At 40.7% G+C, this 19642-nt stretch overlaps 1 protein-coding gene across 1 annotated transcript in view; it reads left to right on the forward strand.

Moving 5' to 3' along the window:
• The window catches only part of GABBR2 (gamma-aminobutyric acid type B receptor subunit 2), a 656884-nt gene that overhangs the window by 615823 nt on the left and 21419 nt on the right, over positions 1–19642 (forward strand). The window contains exons 17-18 of the mRNA XM_075826778.1: positions 1691–1820; positions 11999–12116. Of these exons, the coding sequence (XP_075682893.1) occupies positions 1691–1820; positions 11999–12116 (248 nt within the window). The remainder of the gene's footprint in view (positions 1–1690; positions 1821–11998; positions 12117–19642) is intronic.

A 19642-nucleotide genomic window follows, 5' to 3' on the forward strand; every position in this document is an offset into this window, starting at 1 on the left:
TTTACCAGTATGAGATAGATTATATTACAAAAAACAAAACAGAAAATCACATTGTCAAAATTATATATATTTATTTGCATTGTGCACAGACAAATAAGTATTTGATCCCCTGCCAACCATTAAGAGTTCAGCCTCCTCTAGACCAGTTACACGCTCCAAATCAACTTGGTGCCTGCATTAAAGACAGCTGTCTTAAATGGTCACCTGTATAAAAGACTCCTGTCCACAGACTCAATTAATCAGTCTGACTCTAACCTCTACAACATGGGCAAGACCAAGAGCTTTCTAAGGATGTCAGGGACAAGATCATAGACCTGCACAAGGCTAGAATGGGCTACAAAACCATAAGTAAGACGCTGGGTGAGAAGGAGACAACTGTTGGTGCAATAGTAAGAAAATGGAAGACATACAAAATGACTGTCAATCGACATCGATCTGGGGCTCCATGCAAAATCTCACCTCGTGGGGTATCCTTGATCCTGAGGAAGGTGAGAGCTGAGCCGAAAACTACACGGGGGGAACTTGTTAATGATCTCAAGGCAGCTGGGACCACAGTCACCAAGAAAACCATTGGTAACACATTACGCCGTAATGGATTAAAATCCTGCAGTGCCCGCAAGGTCCCCCTGCTCAAGAAGGCACATGTACAGGCCCGTCTGAAGTTTGCAAATGAACATCTGGATGATTCTGAGAGTGATTGGGAGAAGGTGCTGTGGTCAGATGAGACTAAAATTGAGCTCTTTGGCATTAACTCAACTCGCCGTGTTTGGAGGAAGAGAAATGCTGCCTATGACCCAAAGAACACCGTCCCCACAGTCAAGCATGGAGGTGGAAACATTATGTTTTGGGGGTGTTTCTCTGCTAAGGGCACAGGACTACTTCACCGCATCAAATAGAGAATGGATGGAGCCATGTACTGTCAAATCCTGAGTGACAACCTCCTTCCCTCCACCAGGACATTAAAAATGGCTCGTGGCTGGGTCTTCCAGCACGACAATGACCCGAAACATACAGCCAAGGCAATAAAGGAGTGGCTCAAAAAGAAGCACATTAAGGTCATGGAGTGGCCTAGCCAGTCTCCAGACCTTAATCCCATCGAAAACTTATGGAGGGAGCTGAAGATCCTAATTGCCAAGCGACAGCCTCGAAATCTTAATGATTTACAGATGATCTGCAAAGAGCAGTGGGCCAAAATTCCATCTAACATGTGTGCAAACCTCATCATCAACTACAAAAAACGTCTGACTGCTGTGCTTGCCAACAAGGGTTTTGCCACCAAGTATTAAGTCTTGTTTGCCAAAGGGATCAAATACTTATTTCTCTGTGCACAATGCAAATAAATATATATAATTTTGACAATGTGATTTTCAGTTTTTTTTGTAATATAATCTATCTCTCACTGGTAAAATTAACCTAGCCTAAAAATTCTAGACTGTTCATGTCTTTGACAGTGGGCAAACTTACAAAATCAGCAAGGGATCAAATACTTATTTCCTTCACCGTACACAAAGAAATTCACAAGCAACAATGAAAGAACTAACCAGACTTATAGAAGCCGAAACGTTGCATATTGGATTAAACCACTGATGATTCATCCTCAACCCTTGAGTGCTGCCTGCCTTCTTTTTTGTACTAATATAGAAATAAAAGATATTAACAAATTCTTTTTTTTTCATTTCTACATTTAAAGCTGGACAAAGATCTTGAGGAGGTTACAATGCAACTTCAAGATACCCCAGAGAAAACCACCTATATCAAGCAGAATCACTACCAGGATTTGAATGATATACTCAGCATACAAAACTTCACAGACAACAAAGGTAAGATCTTAAAAGCGAATTTTAAGATTCTGAGTTGGTGTTCAGGTAAGACGGAAAACAATGCAGAACGGTTAAGTTGCTATTGTCTAAACCAGAGTTTCCCAACCTTTGCAGGCTCAGAAGGTCAGAGGCGGAAACCACTCGAAGACCATCAGCCCCCGCTCACAGTAAAATAACCATCAGCCCCCCACTCACAGTAAAATGACCATCAGCCCCCCATTCACAGAAAAATTACCATCAGCCCCCCTCACAGTATAATAACCATCAGCCCCCTCACAGTATAATAACCATCAGCCCCCCTCACAGTAATGACAATTAGCCCCCGTCACAGTAGTGACCATCAGCGCCCCTCACAGTAATGACCATCAACCCCCCTCACAGTAATGACCATCAACCCCCCTCACAGTAATGACCAGAGGCGGAGATACCATTGGTGTAACCTGTGCCGTTGCACAGGGGCCCAATTGGTAAGGGGGCCCACTGTCAGCTTAAAGCAGCCTTCGTCTGATTGCATGTAAATTCCTGATCTGATGAATTTTATGGCTAACAATTCCTCACAGATTTTAAGAAAGACGTGATTTATGATGAGATATTGGCGAGAAAGGGGCCCATGTACTATTCTTGCACAGGGTCCCACAGCTGTCTGTATACGCCACTGGTAATGACCATCAGCCCCCCTCACAGTAATTACCATCAGCCCCCCTCACAGTAATGACCATCATCCCCCCTCACAGTAATGAGCATCATCCCCCCTCACAGTAATGAGTATCAGCCCCCTCACAGTAATGACCATCACAAACAGAAGTTAATTCCTTTTCCAGCAGTAAGCACACTATAACGCCGCTACAATCACATCATAGAGATGTGATTGTAACGGCACAAAAGTGTTCTTACTGCTGGGGAAGGAATCACATACTTACCCTGTCCAGGACCGCAGCGTTAATGACTCCTCTCCCTTCATCAGGCTCTTCTGGCGGGAAGTGGTGGGCGGCACTTGTAGCAGACGTGCGTGCATCACGTCTGCTACAAGCAAAAGCTTTTTTTCATGCCAGTGGATGAGCGGAGTGTTGCGACACCCGTGGACGGTTCTCGATGCCGCGGCACCCCCCGGTTGCGAACCACTGGTCTAAACTAAATTTATTTTAGAAAAAGCTAAGAATTTACTTCAAGAGGATTTCCACCCGAAATGTAAAAATGATCAGATATTAGTAAATGAGATGTTGGAGCAGAAGCAAAGTTTAGTAACAAAGTATTTTTTTTTTTTACATACAGAGATATTAGCGTTTTTATTCACATCAGAAAAAAGAAACCAAAAGAACATTCCAGTCAAAACATTTTGGGCTTTGCATTTCCTGTTATTTGCCATAACTGCATATTTTACCAATTTTAGCATCGAGGAATATATCTTAACACCATTTTTTTCAGGCCAGCAATGGCATAATCCATTAATCTGACTAGTGGATAAACTTTATGTATTTGCCTGGAGTTAGAGATTCAGTTTTGATTTACTGTACGAATGTATGACCATTTTTACATTTTGGAATGGAAGCTAATGACGTTGGTGTCAACCCACTTTACAAAGAGAAGATCTGTAGAGAGAGTGTGTGGCGGGGGGGGGGGGGTTTGCCTTCACACACATAGTTCTACTGCTGCTGAGACTTCTCAATGTAAAATTGTATTAATATTGTCCTAAACACTCTGCTGTGTCTGTGGGACAAGTAAAGGGGGTCGGGGTCTTTAGTCAGTGCGCCATCTCCCATGTCTCATAGAGGAGCAGATGATTCATCACAGTATTGAGGCTGGGAGGTAATGAGGATTTCCCTGAGGACACTAAACAGAAACCTCTGCTAGTTCATTAGAAACTATGGGCTATATGGGCTCATAGCAACTTGTCCTAATCTGAGCTCATTGAGGCCTTCTGCACACACTATTTTCTCAACGTTTTTGAAACCATAAATTCCAAGCATTTTCCATGTTGTTTTTCACAAATGTTTTCAGTGGCATTTTTAATTTTTTTTTACATTTTGTACAATCCTTTTTTCTTTCATTTTTTAATTCCTGTAGAGAAGCCCATGGGGAAAATGAAAAAAAAAAAAAAACTTGCCATACCCAGAGCAGGCTGTTTTTTTTGTTTTTTTTTTAAATGCCACAAACCAAAACGCTTTGTATCGAGTGTTTTCTACATTTAACTAAAGATTTTGAAGTTACATCTAGCTGCAGTAAACCTATGTATGTCTCAAACGCACATTCCGTGCAACAAAATAATTCTAGACAATTATTTGCTAAAAAATAATTACTCTATTATTCCATAAATATGGATACCCCCCCTAGAACCCCAACAAATATACATACAAAATTAAAACATATTTAAAATGATAGCTCTGAGACCATCAGTAAAGTGCCAACATAGCCATAAAGGTATAATGATTGTATAATATGCAACTGGTAGAAAAGAGCTACAGAGAAAGAATATATTATGCCTCAATCCCAAATCCCCCTAACACACTCCACAGTCTATACAATGATATGTTAATAACATTATGCACATATCTGGTCAGAGACATGGGATGATCTCAATTACCTGTGGCTGGCATGATGGCTGTCAAAGGTCTCAGAGAGAAACACCTCGACGCGCGTTTCGCACCTAGCTATAGTGTTTGACCTAAAAAAAAACAACCTGTGAAAAACGCCAACAGACAACCCACAAAGAAACGCAGTAAAGCATTGTGTGTAAATCCAGCCTTAAAGTTTAAAATTAGAGATGGAGCCGCTAGAAAGAGCAAACTGCTGAAAAATACACAATACAAGTAACATTGTGATTAGAGATACCATTATTACTCAAGTACAAACATGGCGGCTTATACTGATAATTCATCTGAAATAATAGGTGCGCTTTAACTTCCAAAAGCCTAATTGCCCTTCTAAAATCCTCCTGGTATTCTTATTCCTAATTTGTAATTATGTCAGACTATAAAACTTTAGACGTATACTCACTGATGTAGCATTTGCATGTGGTCACTGGTGATCTAGCTAGATTGTCAAAGGTTTGTCTGTTCCTAAAAGTTTGTGTATTTAAACATTTACTTTACTGTAAAGGATCTGCCAGGTCCAGCTTCGGGGTTAACTTCCAGAGGTAATCAGTCTTCACCTGAGTCTATCTCTCTGAGACTGACTCCAGCTTCCACCACTCAGGCTGGCAGGCTTAGGAGTGGGAGAGCCTATCGCAGCCTGGCCAGACTCAGCTAGCTCCCGCCCTCTGTCTATTTATACCTGCCTTTCCTGTTCCTCCTTGCTTGTGATTCTTTCCGTGTGGTTTCCTGGCCCAGCTACAGCTTCTGACTATTTGATCCTGCTCCATACTGACCCTGGCTTACTGACTACTCTCCTGCTCTGCGTTTGGTACCTCGTGCACTCCTGGTTTGACTTAGCTTTGTTACCCTTGTCTGTTTGTCTCGTTCACTTACTGAGCGTAGGGACCGCCGCCCAGTTGTACTCCGTCGCCTAGGGCGGGTCGTTGCAAGTAGGCAGGGACAGAGTGGCGGGTAGATTAGGGCTCACTTGTCCGTTTCCCTACCCCTATCATTACATTTACATTATATGATTGACTTTAATTTATATATTTTTTTCTAGACTATGTGATCGCTCAATTGCTCATATAATAACACTGAAATACTTTTGTATTTCAGTGAATTATGTCTGTCAGCCTAATGCTGACAGGCATCTTGTTAGGCCTAATAGGGTTAGTAAGATGGCAGACTTACAGGGGAGGGGATGGGCTGACAAAGGCAATCCCCTGCATCTGTCTATCCCTTAGATGCCACAGTCAGCACTAAGGGGTTAAATGGCCGGGATCAAAATAACCGCTAAGGGGTTAAATGGCCGGGATCAAAATAACCGCTAAGGGGTTAAAAATAAATCTGGGAAAGTATAAACAGACTACATTGTTTAACCCAAAAAAAGCTTCAACAAAAAATCAATTACAACATTCAATAATCTATAACAATACTTCTCAATCTTGTTTACACAGAGTTATTTTGGGCTGATTTTGGACGTGGAAACTGTGTCAGAATCAGCGCCAAAAAACACCCGAAATTGCCCCCCCCCCCCCCCATTGATTTCAATGGATGGAAGAGGCGTTTTTTTCCTGGACGGCTTTTGGTCACCCGTGGGGAAAAAAAAAACTGTATGTCCTTTCTTGTCGTGGTTTCCACCTCTGATCTCCCATTGAAATCAATGGGAGGCAGAAAAAACCTGCAGCACTAGTTTCTGACCGGTTTCACGCCGTTGTTTTGCCCACGGTCCTTGCATTAGCTTCGATGGTGAAAAATTCAGAAAAATACATGCAGGCAGTCCAAAATCTGCCTCAAAGTTTCTGAAGGAATTCTGGGGCAGGTTTTTTTCTGCCTGCAAACAACTCTGTGTGAAAAGGGCCTTATAGTTCAGAATGTGATCCTTCTAGTAATCATCTCCACCTAGTGGAGAGTCTGATACAAATACATGAAAATCTTTACAACAAAGAAATGGATCCTTTTATTCTAATATCATCTATGAAGATAGGCATGTGAATTGAAATTAGCGATGACAGCAGACACTTAAGTTTTAGTTTTATTCTTGCAGCAATATTCTGAAAACACATCAAGTCAAGAGTATGCTTTCGTTCCAGTTTGTTTGAAAACCACTACATTTGACACCCCTTTAAATTGGGGGTGTCAGTTTTCTTTGTATTCAGTGAATTAATAAGGAACAAAATGAACGTGAATTTTGCCAATATTGGTATCTCTGCATCAATCTCAGACTTTAAGTGTATGTTCACACAGAGCAGTTACGCTGCGTAAAAGTACACAGTGCATCCGTCATGGACCCCCCAGGGAATTCCGGACGGAAAATTATACCAAATTGTGGTGCAGTTCTTCGGGTGGGACTTTCGCTACAGAGAGCAGCACTAGAAAAAAAACACTCAAACTCACCCCAGTCATGGCGACATGTCCCTTCGTTGTCCGAGAAGTCCGACCTCCTGGGATGATGTTTCATCCCATATGACCACTGCAGCCTGTGATTGGCTGCAGCAGTCACATTGGATGAAACGTCATCCCAGGAGGCCGGCCTGGACAGAGAAGCAGAGAGATCTGATTGAGTAGAAGGGTATGTTCACACGCTAGCTGTCATTTACGAGTGAAAAGGCAGACTGTTTTCAAGAGAAAACAGCTGCCTCGTTTCACACGTAAATGCTCCTCCTCGCATTTTGCGAGCCGTCTGAGACGCTCGTAAATCTTGAGCTGTGCTTCATTGAGTTCAATGAAGAACAGCTCAAATTACGTGGCAAAGAAGTGCCCTGCACTTCTTTGCCGAGGCAGTCCATTTATGCGTCGTCGTTTGACAGCTGTCAAACGACGACGCGTAAATTACAGGTTGTCTGCACAATACGTCGGCAAACCCATTCAAATGAATGGGCAGATGTTTGCCGACGTATTGCAGCCCTAATACGCCTCGTTTACGTCTGAAAATAGGTCGTGTGAACCCAGCCTAACTTTTATTATTGTTCTGAGATGCGATTTTTCTGGTGGAATCTCAGCTTTTCAGTAGCAAAAATTGAAACATTTGCGATTTGTTGTGGATTTTACCAGCCCATTCAATTCAATGGGGAGAGCCCTCAACAGAAAACCAGCGATTCCGCAGCATTAATTGACATGCTGCGGATTGAAAAACCGCACCGCAGGTCAACTGATGAACTCTTTTTTGCAGATTTTTTACGCAGCGTGTGGATGAGATTTGTTCAAATCTTATCCACACTGCTGCTACTGTATTATGCTGCGAGTTTTTCGCAATGAAATATGTTGCGGAAAATCCACAGTATTTACGCTATGTGTGAACATACCCTATTGGTGTAGTGCTTTATATCTTTATGCTACACTGTGTATATAGGGAAGAATAATTAACCTAGAAGCTAAATAAATATTTATTTATATTGCCAAAACAATGGGCACTTGGGTACCCAGGATTTTTGCTAATCTTGCATTAAAATGTGCTATATTAGCAGGATATTGCTTCATGGTCCAGAATATATCTAATCAGACAGCAGAATTTATAATATGAGAGCTTCAGTTTAGCAGCATGAAGCAGAAAATTAGCATTAGATCTGTGATGTGAACATCTGCAGGGACTGGAGACATAATGGAGGCAACCTGTGATAACCCGGTATGTATTTTAAAACTTCCAGTAGTCTGGGAAATCCAATAAATCACTCGGTTTGTCCGGAAGTGTGCCATATTATTAAAACACTGAATGTAAAGAGGAATTCTATTGTTACATATTTAGCCCATTGGTTTTATGTTCGGTGTTTCCAATTTTTTATATTTTTACATATTTGTCACACTTGCCTGTTTCAGATTATAAAACTTTTTTTTAATATTAGATAAAGATAACCCAAGTAAACACAAAATTATGCTTTTAAATGATGATTTCATTTATTAAAGGAAAAATCTTGTTCAGCCCTAACTGGCCCTACGTGAGAAAGGAATTGCCCCCTTAGCTATTGAAATCAACCAGTTAACCAAATTCCATTAACAATTGGGTTAAATTTCATTAGCCACACCCAGGAATGACTACTGCCAGAACTGTTGAATATAAACATCACCTAAATAGAACCTGTCTGGCAATGTGAATCAGGCTAGAAAGGTCTTAAAAAGCAGCACATGATGCCACGTGCTAAAGAGATTCAAAAACAGAGGCCAAGCAAAATCATTGAAATCTACAAGTCTGGAAAGGGTTACATAACCACTTCTAAAGCTCTGAGACTCCAGTCAACCACAGTGAGTACCACTGTGAATCGAACCCTAGATTCATTCAGGTCACAAAAAAGCCTAGACAAACATCTAAACATCTGCAGGCCTCACTTGCCTCAGTTAAGGTCAATATATATGACTCCACAATAAGAAAGACACTGGCAAAAATGGCATGGGAGAGTTTCAAGGCGCAAATTACTGCTGACTAAAAAGAACAAAAAGCCTTGTCTCACATTTGTCAAGAAACATCTAGTTGACTCCCAAGACTTTTGGGATAATATTCTGTGGACTAAAGAGTCAAGGTGGAACTTTTTGTAAGACATGGGTCTTGTTACATCTGGTGTAAAGCTAACACATTCCTTCATAAGAACATCCTGCCAACAGTCAAACATGGTGATGGTAGTTTAATGGTTTGGGGCTGCTTTGCTTCTGCAGGACCTGGACGACTTGTCATAATTCATAGAACCATGAATTCTGCTCCATATCAAAAAATCCTAAAGGAGATTGTCCACGCTTCATCCTCATGACATACAGTGTCATACTGGCCCATTGTTGGGCCTAGGCACCCGAGCTTCTTCTTTCCGGGTGCGGAGCAGAGAGCCACTGGTTTCATGCCCTGCCGCTTACTCTTGTAGGCCACAAACGGTTTAAGGCCTGTGGCCTACTAGAGGACATCACTGTGCCAGGCCATGGACAACAGGTATGCAACCTATCTGCTCATCGTGGTAATGTTTTGTTTTTTTAATGGCGCAAATGGGAACCAAACTTTATGTAGGGGACAAAGGGTCCTAACTACTATATCGGCAGAAAGGAGGTCTAAGAACTATAGGGGCAGCACAAAGGGGGCCTAACTGCTTATAGGGGCACAGAGGGGGTCTTACTATTATATGGGAGCACAAAGGGGGCCTAACTACTATAGGGGACACACAAAGGGGACCTAACCACTGTATGGGAAAAAAGGGGGACATTGCTACTGTGTGGAAGCACATACAGAGTGATTCCTTTGTAGGGAGTACAAAGGGACACTATTACTGTGTGAGGCCTAAAGGGGGAACTATTACTATTTTGGGAGGTAAATATTGCTGTGTGGGGCTCTAAGAGGAGCATTTTTACAGTGTGCGTGTCCAAAAGGAGGTAAAATTACAGTGTGGGGCATCAAGGGGGGAATTATTTACATCTGGGGCTTTATAAATGGCTATCTTTTGTAGAGGGTAGGGAATAGGTGGGGATGGTGCTAGAAAAGCAAGGAGCCAAAGATGTTTGTGTTGCAAATTCTGCAGAGGCAATTCGTGGCTGGAATAAGTAGTCATGGCAGTCTGGGCCGGATGAAGAAGAAAAGGGAAAGTGAACAACTCCAATTTGAGAAAACGTCACCGATAAGTTACTGAATTTCACTGTACTGTATTAACTTATATGATCTGCAGAGCGCCTGTGTAGAACTGGTATCTACCACTATATAGTCACTGTATGGTGATAATATTGGTTTTTGTTTTACTACACACGTTTTACTACACAATCAAGAGTGGTCGCATTATTTCTATATAGCTGGAGGGTGGGCCCCAATAATTATTTCCTATCCACCATAGGTAATCCAGTCCGACACTGAGCAGGACAATGATCTGAAGCAAATCCACCACTGAATGGCTCAAAAGAAACAAAATTAAGGTTTTGGAGTGGCTCATTCAAAGTCTTGACTTGAATCTCATTGAGATGCTGTGGCAAGATCTTAAACGGGCAGTTAATGTTCAAAGACCCTCCAATGTAGCCAAATTAAAACAATTCTGCAAAGAAGAGTGAGACAAAATTCCTTCACAGTGATATAAAAGACTGATTGCAAGTTATCGCGAACATTTGTTTCCAGTTGTTAGCCAACCAGTTATAAGGTTTTGGAGGCAATACATTTTTCACATGTGTAATACAGGTTTTGAGTAAAACTTTATCCTCAATAAATGGAACACTCATTTAACCCCTTTAGATCCCCAGGCTGCCATGACAACCACAAGCATCCTGTGATTGCATCATGTGGGCCCAATGGCAAGTCGGAGGGGTCTCCCCTCCTGATTCTAACGCTTTAAATGCTGCGATCGCAATTGACTGCAACATTTAAGGGGTTAAACGGGAGGAATCAAAGTGATTTTTGATTCCGCCTGTTGCAATGAGGCGTCGGCTGTATTACTTAGCCGTCACCCGATTAGTATGGAGCGAGCTCAGCCTGTGAGCCCGATCCACACTTCCCCTTAACGGCTGTCACGTACATGTACGTGGCTTGTCGTTAAGGGGTTAAAAGCTGCATTTTATTGTTTACTCGTGTTGTTTTTATCTTATATTAAAATTAGTTGGATGATCTGAAACATTTAAATGTGACAAATTAACAAAAATAGAAGAAATCAAGTGAGGAGCAAATACTTCTTCACTGCACTGTACAAGTTTTTCCAAGCACAAAGCCCTTGATTCTATAAAAAAAAATTTCCTCAAACTTGACAGAATCGTTCTGCAGAGTGAAAAGAAATCAATCTGTAGTTCTCTATTATAAATCACTGTAGTTTGAATAGAGTTGTGAGGAAGAATTCTTGATATGTATGGAAAGAAACTGTCGCGGGGTATGCACATTCTTTGTTAAATGTCATTAACTCTCAGTATGAAAAAGAACCAATGGGCAGGCACACTGACAATGTAAGGAGTGCACAGTCTTTGCCCTATAAAAACAACTGTAACTACCAAAGAAAGTAGGGCAAGAGAGGAGACATGCACATCCAGAGAATTTCAAAAATAGCAACATTTTATTGACACCAAACAGACAAAAAAGTTAAAAACATTGTATACAGAAGGTACAAACATTGATCCACAATAGGATACACCGTAAAGTGTGAACGAACGCCAAACTAGATCAGACCTGCCGGATTGTATGTGAAGCACAAATAAGAAACCCACTTTAATGCATATTGTAATTCCTAAAATAGGATAAGACCATATCAAAATGTGACATGCAATGGTACAAGGGAAAACATCTAGTAGATTGCCGAGGCAGGACCACAAGCTGCACTAGAGATACTGATGGATTTCTTCAAGGAGCCGCAGACTAAATACCTAGCTACCAGTGGCATCACAGAAACGCTCAAACTATAGGAACTTTTCAGCACATTTGTATGGCTGCCTGATATGTGTAGGATGGTAACATACATATAGTGTTGAAATTGGCATGTAACAACTCTTGTGTGGCTGCATCTTGCCTTGGTATTTAAAATTATGTAGGGCGATCGAAAACTTGTATATATTTTACTCCTCGGTAAGCTTATAGAACATAAGCAACATGTTTATCTGTGATTGTATTGGCATAGTTTTATATAAAAAAGCAAAATGCTGCTGCTACTTAAACTTCATTTGTCATGTTTACAGATGGAGAGAAGGTCGTTTTAAAAAATCACCATGATCAAAATATGACTCCGCAGTGGAACACTATAGAATCATCCAGAACCAGCAAAGATACTATAGAAGATATTAACTCACCAGAGCAGTAAGTAAAATGTGATGTTTTTTTTGGTTGGCATGTTTTATTCAAAAGGGATGTAAACGGGCCGAATCTAAAATTCAGGTTCCGGGCTTTTAAATGTTAGGCCATTTTGAGATGGTCTTAATATATGGACACATTTTACAATAAAACGGCCTAATATTACTGTTGTATTACATCCATCTGAAAGCAGTTTAACTGCAGTTATTACATTTGGAAACCTCCTTACTGAACAACCCAAGATTTCTTCATAGCAACCGACTCCAGATGGTTTAGTATTAATAGCGTGCACACAGACACCAGTGAGTTCTACCGATTATTAAATGATAGCAGACGGGTGAATTCCATGCCTTTTTATTTAGAAAGGTTTTTTTAATTTCTAGGTGGTTCTCTTAATAAACCTTAATAAGATTTATAAAGTAAAGCAACGCAAATTATTTCACATTTTGGGGAATCAGCAGAGAAGAGAATATTTCAAGAATTGCTTTATTATTGCATTATTATACTTCAAAAAGAATAATAATCAGAATGTGTGAGCCCTATACAAATAGCCTTATTCTTGCTCTAAACTGAACTTCTGTGTAATGTGATCTATACTGTACCTCCCCAATGATAATGAGGCTAGAAATACTTACAAAGCGCAAATTCATTCATATGTAAAGAAAAAAGCAAAAACACAGCCCCTCAAACTATTTTCAGCCATTTTCGAGCCGTAAACACCTCGAAAAACGGCTAAATATTCGGAGGCTGAATGCCTCCAAACATCTGGCCATTGATTTAAATGGGAAAAACGGTGTTCCATTCTGACGGGGCGTTTTTTTACACGGCCGTTTAAAAAAACTGCCTGTAAAAAAAAGAAGTGCATGTCACTTCTTGACCCGTTTTTGGAGCCGTTTTTCATTTGGTCAATAGAAAATCAGCTCCAAAAACAGCTGTAAAAAATGCAGCAAAAAACGCAAGTTGCTTAAAAAACGGCTAAAATCAAAGGCTGCTATCCCTTGAAAACAGCTTTGTATTTTCAGCCGTTTTTTTTTAAGCGTTTTAACATAGTCTTAGAGTTCTAGGGAAAAAAAGTAATATTAATTTGTGTAGGTCGATGAAAATCAAAAGGATTTATCACTCTGCTGCCCTCTCTGACTTCAGTATACTTTAAAAAAGGGGCATCTATGAGGTGACTTTAATCCCTTGAGGACACAGCCTGTTTTGGCCTTATGGACCAGGCCAATTTTTTCAAATCTGACATTTCACTTTATGGGGTAATATCTTTGGAATGCTTTTTCTAGCAATTCTGAGATTGTTTTCTCGTGATACATTGTACTTTATCTCATTGGTAAAATTTGGTTGATACATTCAGTGTTTAATTATGAAACACACCAAATTTTTTGAGAAAATTTGCAAAAATTTGCATTTTTCTAAATTGAAATGTATCTGCTAGTAAGACAAATAGTATCACCACACAAAATGGTTACTAGTTAACATTTCTCATATGTCTACTTTATATTGGCATAATTTTTGAAACATTCTTTTATTTTTCTAGGGTGTTACTAGGCTTATAACTTTAGAAGCAATTTCTCACATTTTCAAGAAAATTTCAAAAGCCTTTTTTTTTAGGGACTAGTTCAGTTCTGAAGTCACTTTGAGGGCCCTATATATTAGAAACCCCCCATAAATCACCCCATTTTAAAAATGCACCCCTCAAAGTATTCAAAACTGCATTTAGAAAGTTTCTTAACCGTTTAGGTGTTTCACAGGAATTAAAGAAAAGTGGAGGTGAAATGTAGAATTTTTTTTTTTTTTCAGAACATAGATATTTTGTCTGTAACACAGAAGGTTTTACCAGAGAAACACAACTTAATATTTATTGCCCAGATTCTGTAGTTTGTATAAATATCCCACATGTGGCCCTAGTGTGCGAATGGACTGAAACACATGCCTCAGAGGCAATGGAGCACCTAGCGGATTTTAGGGCCTCCTTTTTATTAGAATATATTTTAGGCACCATGTCAGGTTTGAAGAGTTTTTGTGGGGCCAAAACAGTGGAAACACCCCAAAAAAGACACAATTTGGCAAAAGTACACCCCCTCAAAGAATTTATTAAAGGGTATAGTGAGCATTTTGACCCCACAGGTAGGGCTTAAAAGGAAGGAGCACCATTTGGCTTTTGGAGCTCAAATTTATCTGGAATGGTTTGCGACGCCACGTCGCATTTGAAAGCCCCTGAGGGATTAACACAGTGAAAAACCCCTAAAAGTGGCCCCCATGTGGCAAACCACACCCCTCAAAGAATATATTGAGGGGTATAGTGATCATTTTGGACCCACAGGTTTTTTGCAGAATTTATTGGAATTAGGCAGTGAAAAAGAAAATCAACATTTGTTCCACTAAAATGTTGCATTTTTTTAATTTTCACAAGGATTAAATTAGAAAAAGCACACAAATATTTGTAAAGCAATTTTTCCTGAGTACCGCAATACCCCATATGTGGTCATAAACTGTTTTTTGGACACACGGGTGGGCTCAGAAAGGCAGAAGCTCTATTTGACAATCAAATTTTGCTGGATTCGTTTCTGGGCACCATGTTGCATTTGCAGAGCCCCTGAGGTACCAGTACAGAGGAAAGCCCTTAAAAGTTACTCCATTTAGGAAACTATACACATTAGGGCATTCATCTGAGAATTTTGAGCCCCCCCCCGCCCCCCCCCCAGGTGTTTCATAAATTTCATTAAGATTTAGGCAGTGAAAATGAAAAAATTAATTTTTTTACAAAAATATATAGTTTTAGCTTGCAATTTTTCATTTTTACAAGGGGCAATGGAAGAAATTGAGCAACAAATTGTGTCGGTTATTTTTTACTCCTGAGAAAGGCAATACCCGATGTGTGGCCCTAAACTGCTGTTTGGGCACATGACAGGGCTCAAATTGGAAGAAGCGCCATTTGGCTTTTGAAGCCCAGATTTTGCTGGATTGGTGTTCAGGCTCCATGTCACATTTACAGAGCCCGTGAAGTATGCACTACTCTGAACTAGTGGAGAGCCCTAAAAATTAATCCCATTTTGGAAACTACACCCTTCAAGGAATTTATCATTTGCCTAGACATTTGACAGGGCTTAGGAGCGAAAGAGCAACATGCACATTTGAGGCCTATTTTAATGATTTTTGAAGCATTGGCCCACAATTGCAGGGCTCCAAGGTCAAATAGTAAAACAAAACCCCAGGTAGTCGCCCCCATTTTGGAAACTACACCCATTAGAAATTAATGTGCAGCAGATGGTGCAAAGTAAAAATTGCAATTTTCCACTGATATGCCATTTTAGTGCCCAATATGTTATTCCCAGTTTGTGCCACTGAAGATAAATACATCATAAACTGTTAAATGCGTTCTCCCAGATATCGGAATGCCATATATGTGGAAGTAAGCCGCTGTTTGGGCACACTGTAGGGCTCAAAAGGGAGGGAGCGCCATTCGGCTTTTGGAGCATGGATTTTGCTTAGTAGTAGTACTGTTTGGGGTTTTATTGGTATTTCAGTTAATGATGCATATGTAAGCGGTGCGGAGTACATCAGGGTATAATAAGGTGGTATAATAATGGGGTAAATACATTTACCCCATTATTATACCAAAATTATACTAATAAGGGGCATGGAGAATCTAAGTTGTGTGGAAAGATTAAAAGAATTAAAAACCTTTTTAGCCTTCAAAAAAGACGACTAAGTGGGGACATGATTAACTTATATAAATATATTAATGGCACATACAAAAAATATGGTGAAATCCCTTTCCATGTAATATCCCCTCAAAAAACAAGGTGGCACTCCCTCCGTCTGGAGAAAAAAGGTTCAATCTGCAGAGGCGACAAGCCTTCTTTAGGGTATGTGCACACGGTAGCATGCTTTTACGTTTGAAAAGACAGACTGTTTTCAGGAGAAAACAGCTGCCTCGTTTCAGACGTAAATGCTCCTCCTCGCATTTTGCGAGGCTTCTCTGACAGCCGTAAATTTTGAGCTGTGCTTCATTGAGTTCAATGAAGAACGGCTCAAATTACGTCTGAAAGAAGTGCCCTGCACTTCTTTTGACGAGGCTGTATTTTTACGCGTCGTCGTTTGACAGCTGCCAAACGTCGACGCGTAAATTACAGGTTGTCTGCACAGTATGTCGGCAAATCCATTCAAATGAATGGGCAGATGTTTGCCGACGTATTGTTGCCCTATTTTCAGACGTAAAACGAGGCATAATACGCCTCGTTTACGTCTGAAAGTAGGTCGTGTGAACCCAGCCTTACTGTGAGAACTGTGAATCTATGGAATAGTCTACCGCAGGAGCTGGTCACAGCAGGGACAGTAGATGGCTTTAAAAAAGTCATAGATAATTTCCTAGAACAAAAAAATATTAGCTCCTATGTGTAGAAATTTTTACCTTGATGGACATGTGTCTTCAACCTTACTAACTATGTAACTATGTAAATAAATAATAATCCACAGATATGTGGTCAGTTGCACGCTGATAAATGGTGCCCAATCTTATCTCCCTTTTGGAACACACGCTGCACATTTTGTGTCGCCATATTCCGAGAGGCAGAACTTTTTTATACTTTTGCCAACGGAGATGTGTGCAGGCTTATTTTTTGCGAGACAATCTTTTGTTTTTATTGGTACCATATTAGGGTACATGCGACTTTTTGATCACTTTTTATTTCATCCTTTTGGTGGAGGAGGTGAACCTAAAACAGCGATTCTGGTATTTTTTTTATTTTTTACTGTGTGGGAAAAATAACATGATAGTCTTGTAGTTCGGGTCGTTACGGGTGCGGTGATACCAAATATGTACACTTTCTTTAATGGTTTAATTTTTTCCCTCTAAAAGTATTTGTTGTGGTAAAAAAGGCGATTTTTGTTTTTCTAACTTGAAACGTTTGTTTTTTTCCAACTTTTTTATAAACTTGTCTTATTTGATTTTTTTGTCCCACTAGGGGACTGGAAGGCCTGCACCTCTCATAGCTATACTAATATATTACACTACCTATGCAGTGCAATGTATTAGAGCTGTCATCTATACACTGCCAGGAAGTCTATTAGGTCTCTTCTCTGGCAGGCTACCATACTTGGCAGACCAGGAGGCCACTGTTAAGCCTCCGGTTGCTAAAGCAACCATCGGCACCCATGCAATCGCGTCGCGGGAGTGCCGATCGGCTAAAAAAAAATAAGATGTTGCTATTGACCGTGGCATCTAAAGGGTTAATCGGCCGGATCAGAGGCTACCTTGGACCTGGCCATTACAGCAGGGTGTCAGCTGTAATATACAGCTGACAACCATAGGTGATGACGCGGGCTCAGCTGAACCCGCACCATCACCACAACGTACAGTTACGTTGATTTGCGCTAAGACGTTAGCGTGAACGATGTAACTGTACGTGGATTTGCGCCACGGGGTTAAGGGTATATTTACATGCGGCAGATTTGATGGTAACATTTCTTGGGCTGAAGAGAGCTTGCAGAAATCCATGCTGCAGAAACAACCCCATTCACATGCATGGAATGGATTTTTCAACGAATCCGCCACATGTAAACATACCCTACTGGTGATACAAGCTGATGGACCAAGAGCTATTAATGTTTAGGGTGTCCCTTACACTGCAATGCGTAGCTGCCCTTTGTTTGATAAGTGTAGAGGATGGACACCACCCTGTTACCCTTTATGGGTATCTAATAGTTGATCTTATTTTAAGAATTCTGCTTTTGTTTTGGAAATTACATGAGATTCAATAGTGTATGCAGAGAATTTTACTTAAATAATACAAAAAAACTTAAGAGAAATTATTAAAGAATTCTTAGGTGTTTACATAGTTTAGTGTTCACAATTTGATGACAAGATGACAATGGAGATAGAGATCGATTTAATCAAAAGTTTAGATGGATGACTAGAGATACTGGTGAGTTATTTATTTTGATTTGTATGACATAGTAAAATATTGAAAGGAGATATTTCACTATAATAGAAAGGGGAGATGTTTAATCATTGAACTAAAGGTAACAAACTCAAAACAAGAACGTGAATTAAAATTAATGTGTTAAGCATATACATCACCTCCTACATGAGACTTACATTACTTTATGCATTCAGAAGTCTAACATGTCATGGTAAGAAAAACTGTGATAAAGCTTCAACCTTGTGACCTGGGATTTTACTTTAGTGATTTCAGTATATGATTTTGTTTTTAATAAAATTCATGTAAAATGAATATACACAGTGCAAACCGCAGCAATAAAACATACATGCACCAAATATTGTAACCAGTGTAGTGGGTGATCTAAGATGTACATACTGTTTCATGTTATGCACCCAGACACAAGATATTTGCTTCAGTTTAATCATTGTTTCTCAAACTGAATTCCAGGGATCCCCTCAGATCCAACAATGGGTTTCAGGGCTACCATCAGAATGACAATGGGTAATGGTTGATGAAGAGAAGTTGATGAAAAGTCATGTTAATTGTTATGCACACAGAAAGATCTAGACCTGCAACCAGCCAGTTACTACTCAAGAAGACAATAAATCACTACTCTCTGTGGTGGGTTCCTGGGACACATGGGAGGACAGCTGGTCCTTATATAGCCATTCTGCCTAGAACTGTAGAGGTTGTCCTTGGAGAAAGCAACAACAGAACATGCATTATACATTTATACCATGTGTTAACAGGCTCTCTTTAGGCCAGCTGTAGGTACCATGTCTTATCAGTTTAATGGTGTCCCTGCTCCTTCTACCTACGTATATCCTCCCTTCAAAGTACCTTCAAAGAGGGAAGGCCCAAGGGAACCTATCACCTGAGCAAGGCAGAATGTGGTTTATGTTCAACACTTCACATCATCGCCTGACTGTTCGTATGCAGGATCTGAATGAGAAGTTAGTAATACAAGAAACCTTGGTCGGGAAAATTAAATATGTGACTACTGTAGCACCAATATTTTATTACTTGTTCAAAGAATTCGCTATTAATTTGAGTCTCAAAGACAATGCTTCTGCTGCCACATATGAACAGCGATGTCTGGGGCTTCCCCAGAGCCGGAGTCCCGGGCAAAGCGCTAGTACAGGCTCGGCTCCGGGACTCTGTGGAATTCCCTGACATCGCTGCCCATATATGGACAGTGTGTCAGGGTCTTCCCCAGAGAGGAGTCCCGGGCAGAGCGCTAGTATCAGCTCTGCTCCGGGACTCCGTGGAATTCCCTGACATCGCTGTCCACATATGAACAGCGATGTCTGGGGCTTCCCCAGAGAGGAGTCCCGGGCAGAGAGCTAGTACAGGCTCTGCTCCGGGACTCTGTGGAATTCCCGGACATCGCTGTCCACATATGAACAGCGATGTCTGGGCTGGGGCTTCCCCAGAGAGGAGTCCCGGGCAGAGCGCTAGTATCGGCTCTGCTCCGGGACTCTGTGGAATTCCCTGACATCGCTGCCCATATATGGACAGTGTGTCAGGGTCTTCCCCAGAGCAGAGTCCCGGGCAGAGCGCTAGTATAGGCTCTGCTCTGGGGAAGCC

The sequence above is a fragment of the Rhinoderma darwinii genome, chromosome 5 (genome assembly GCF_050947455.1).
Source record: "Rhinoderma darwinii isolate aRhiDar2 chromosome 5, aRhiDar2.hap1, whole genome shotgun sequence".
NCBI lineage: Eukaryota > Metazoa > Chordata > Amphibia > Anura > Rhinodermatidae > Rhinoderma > Rhinoderma darwinii.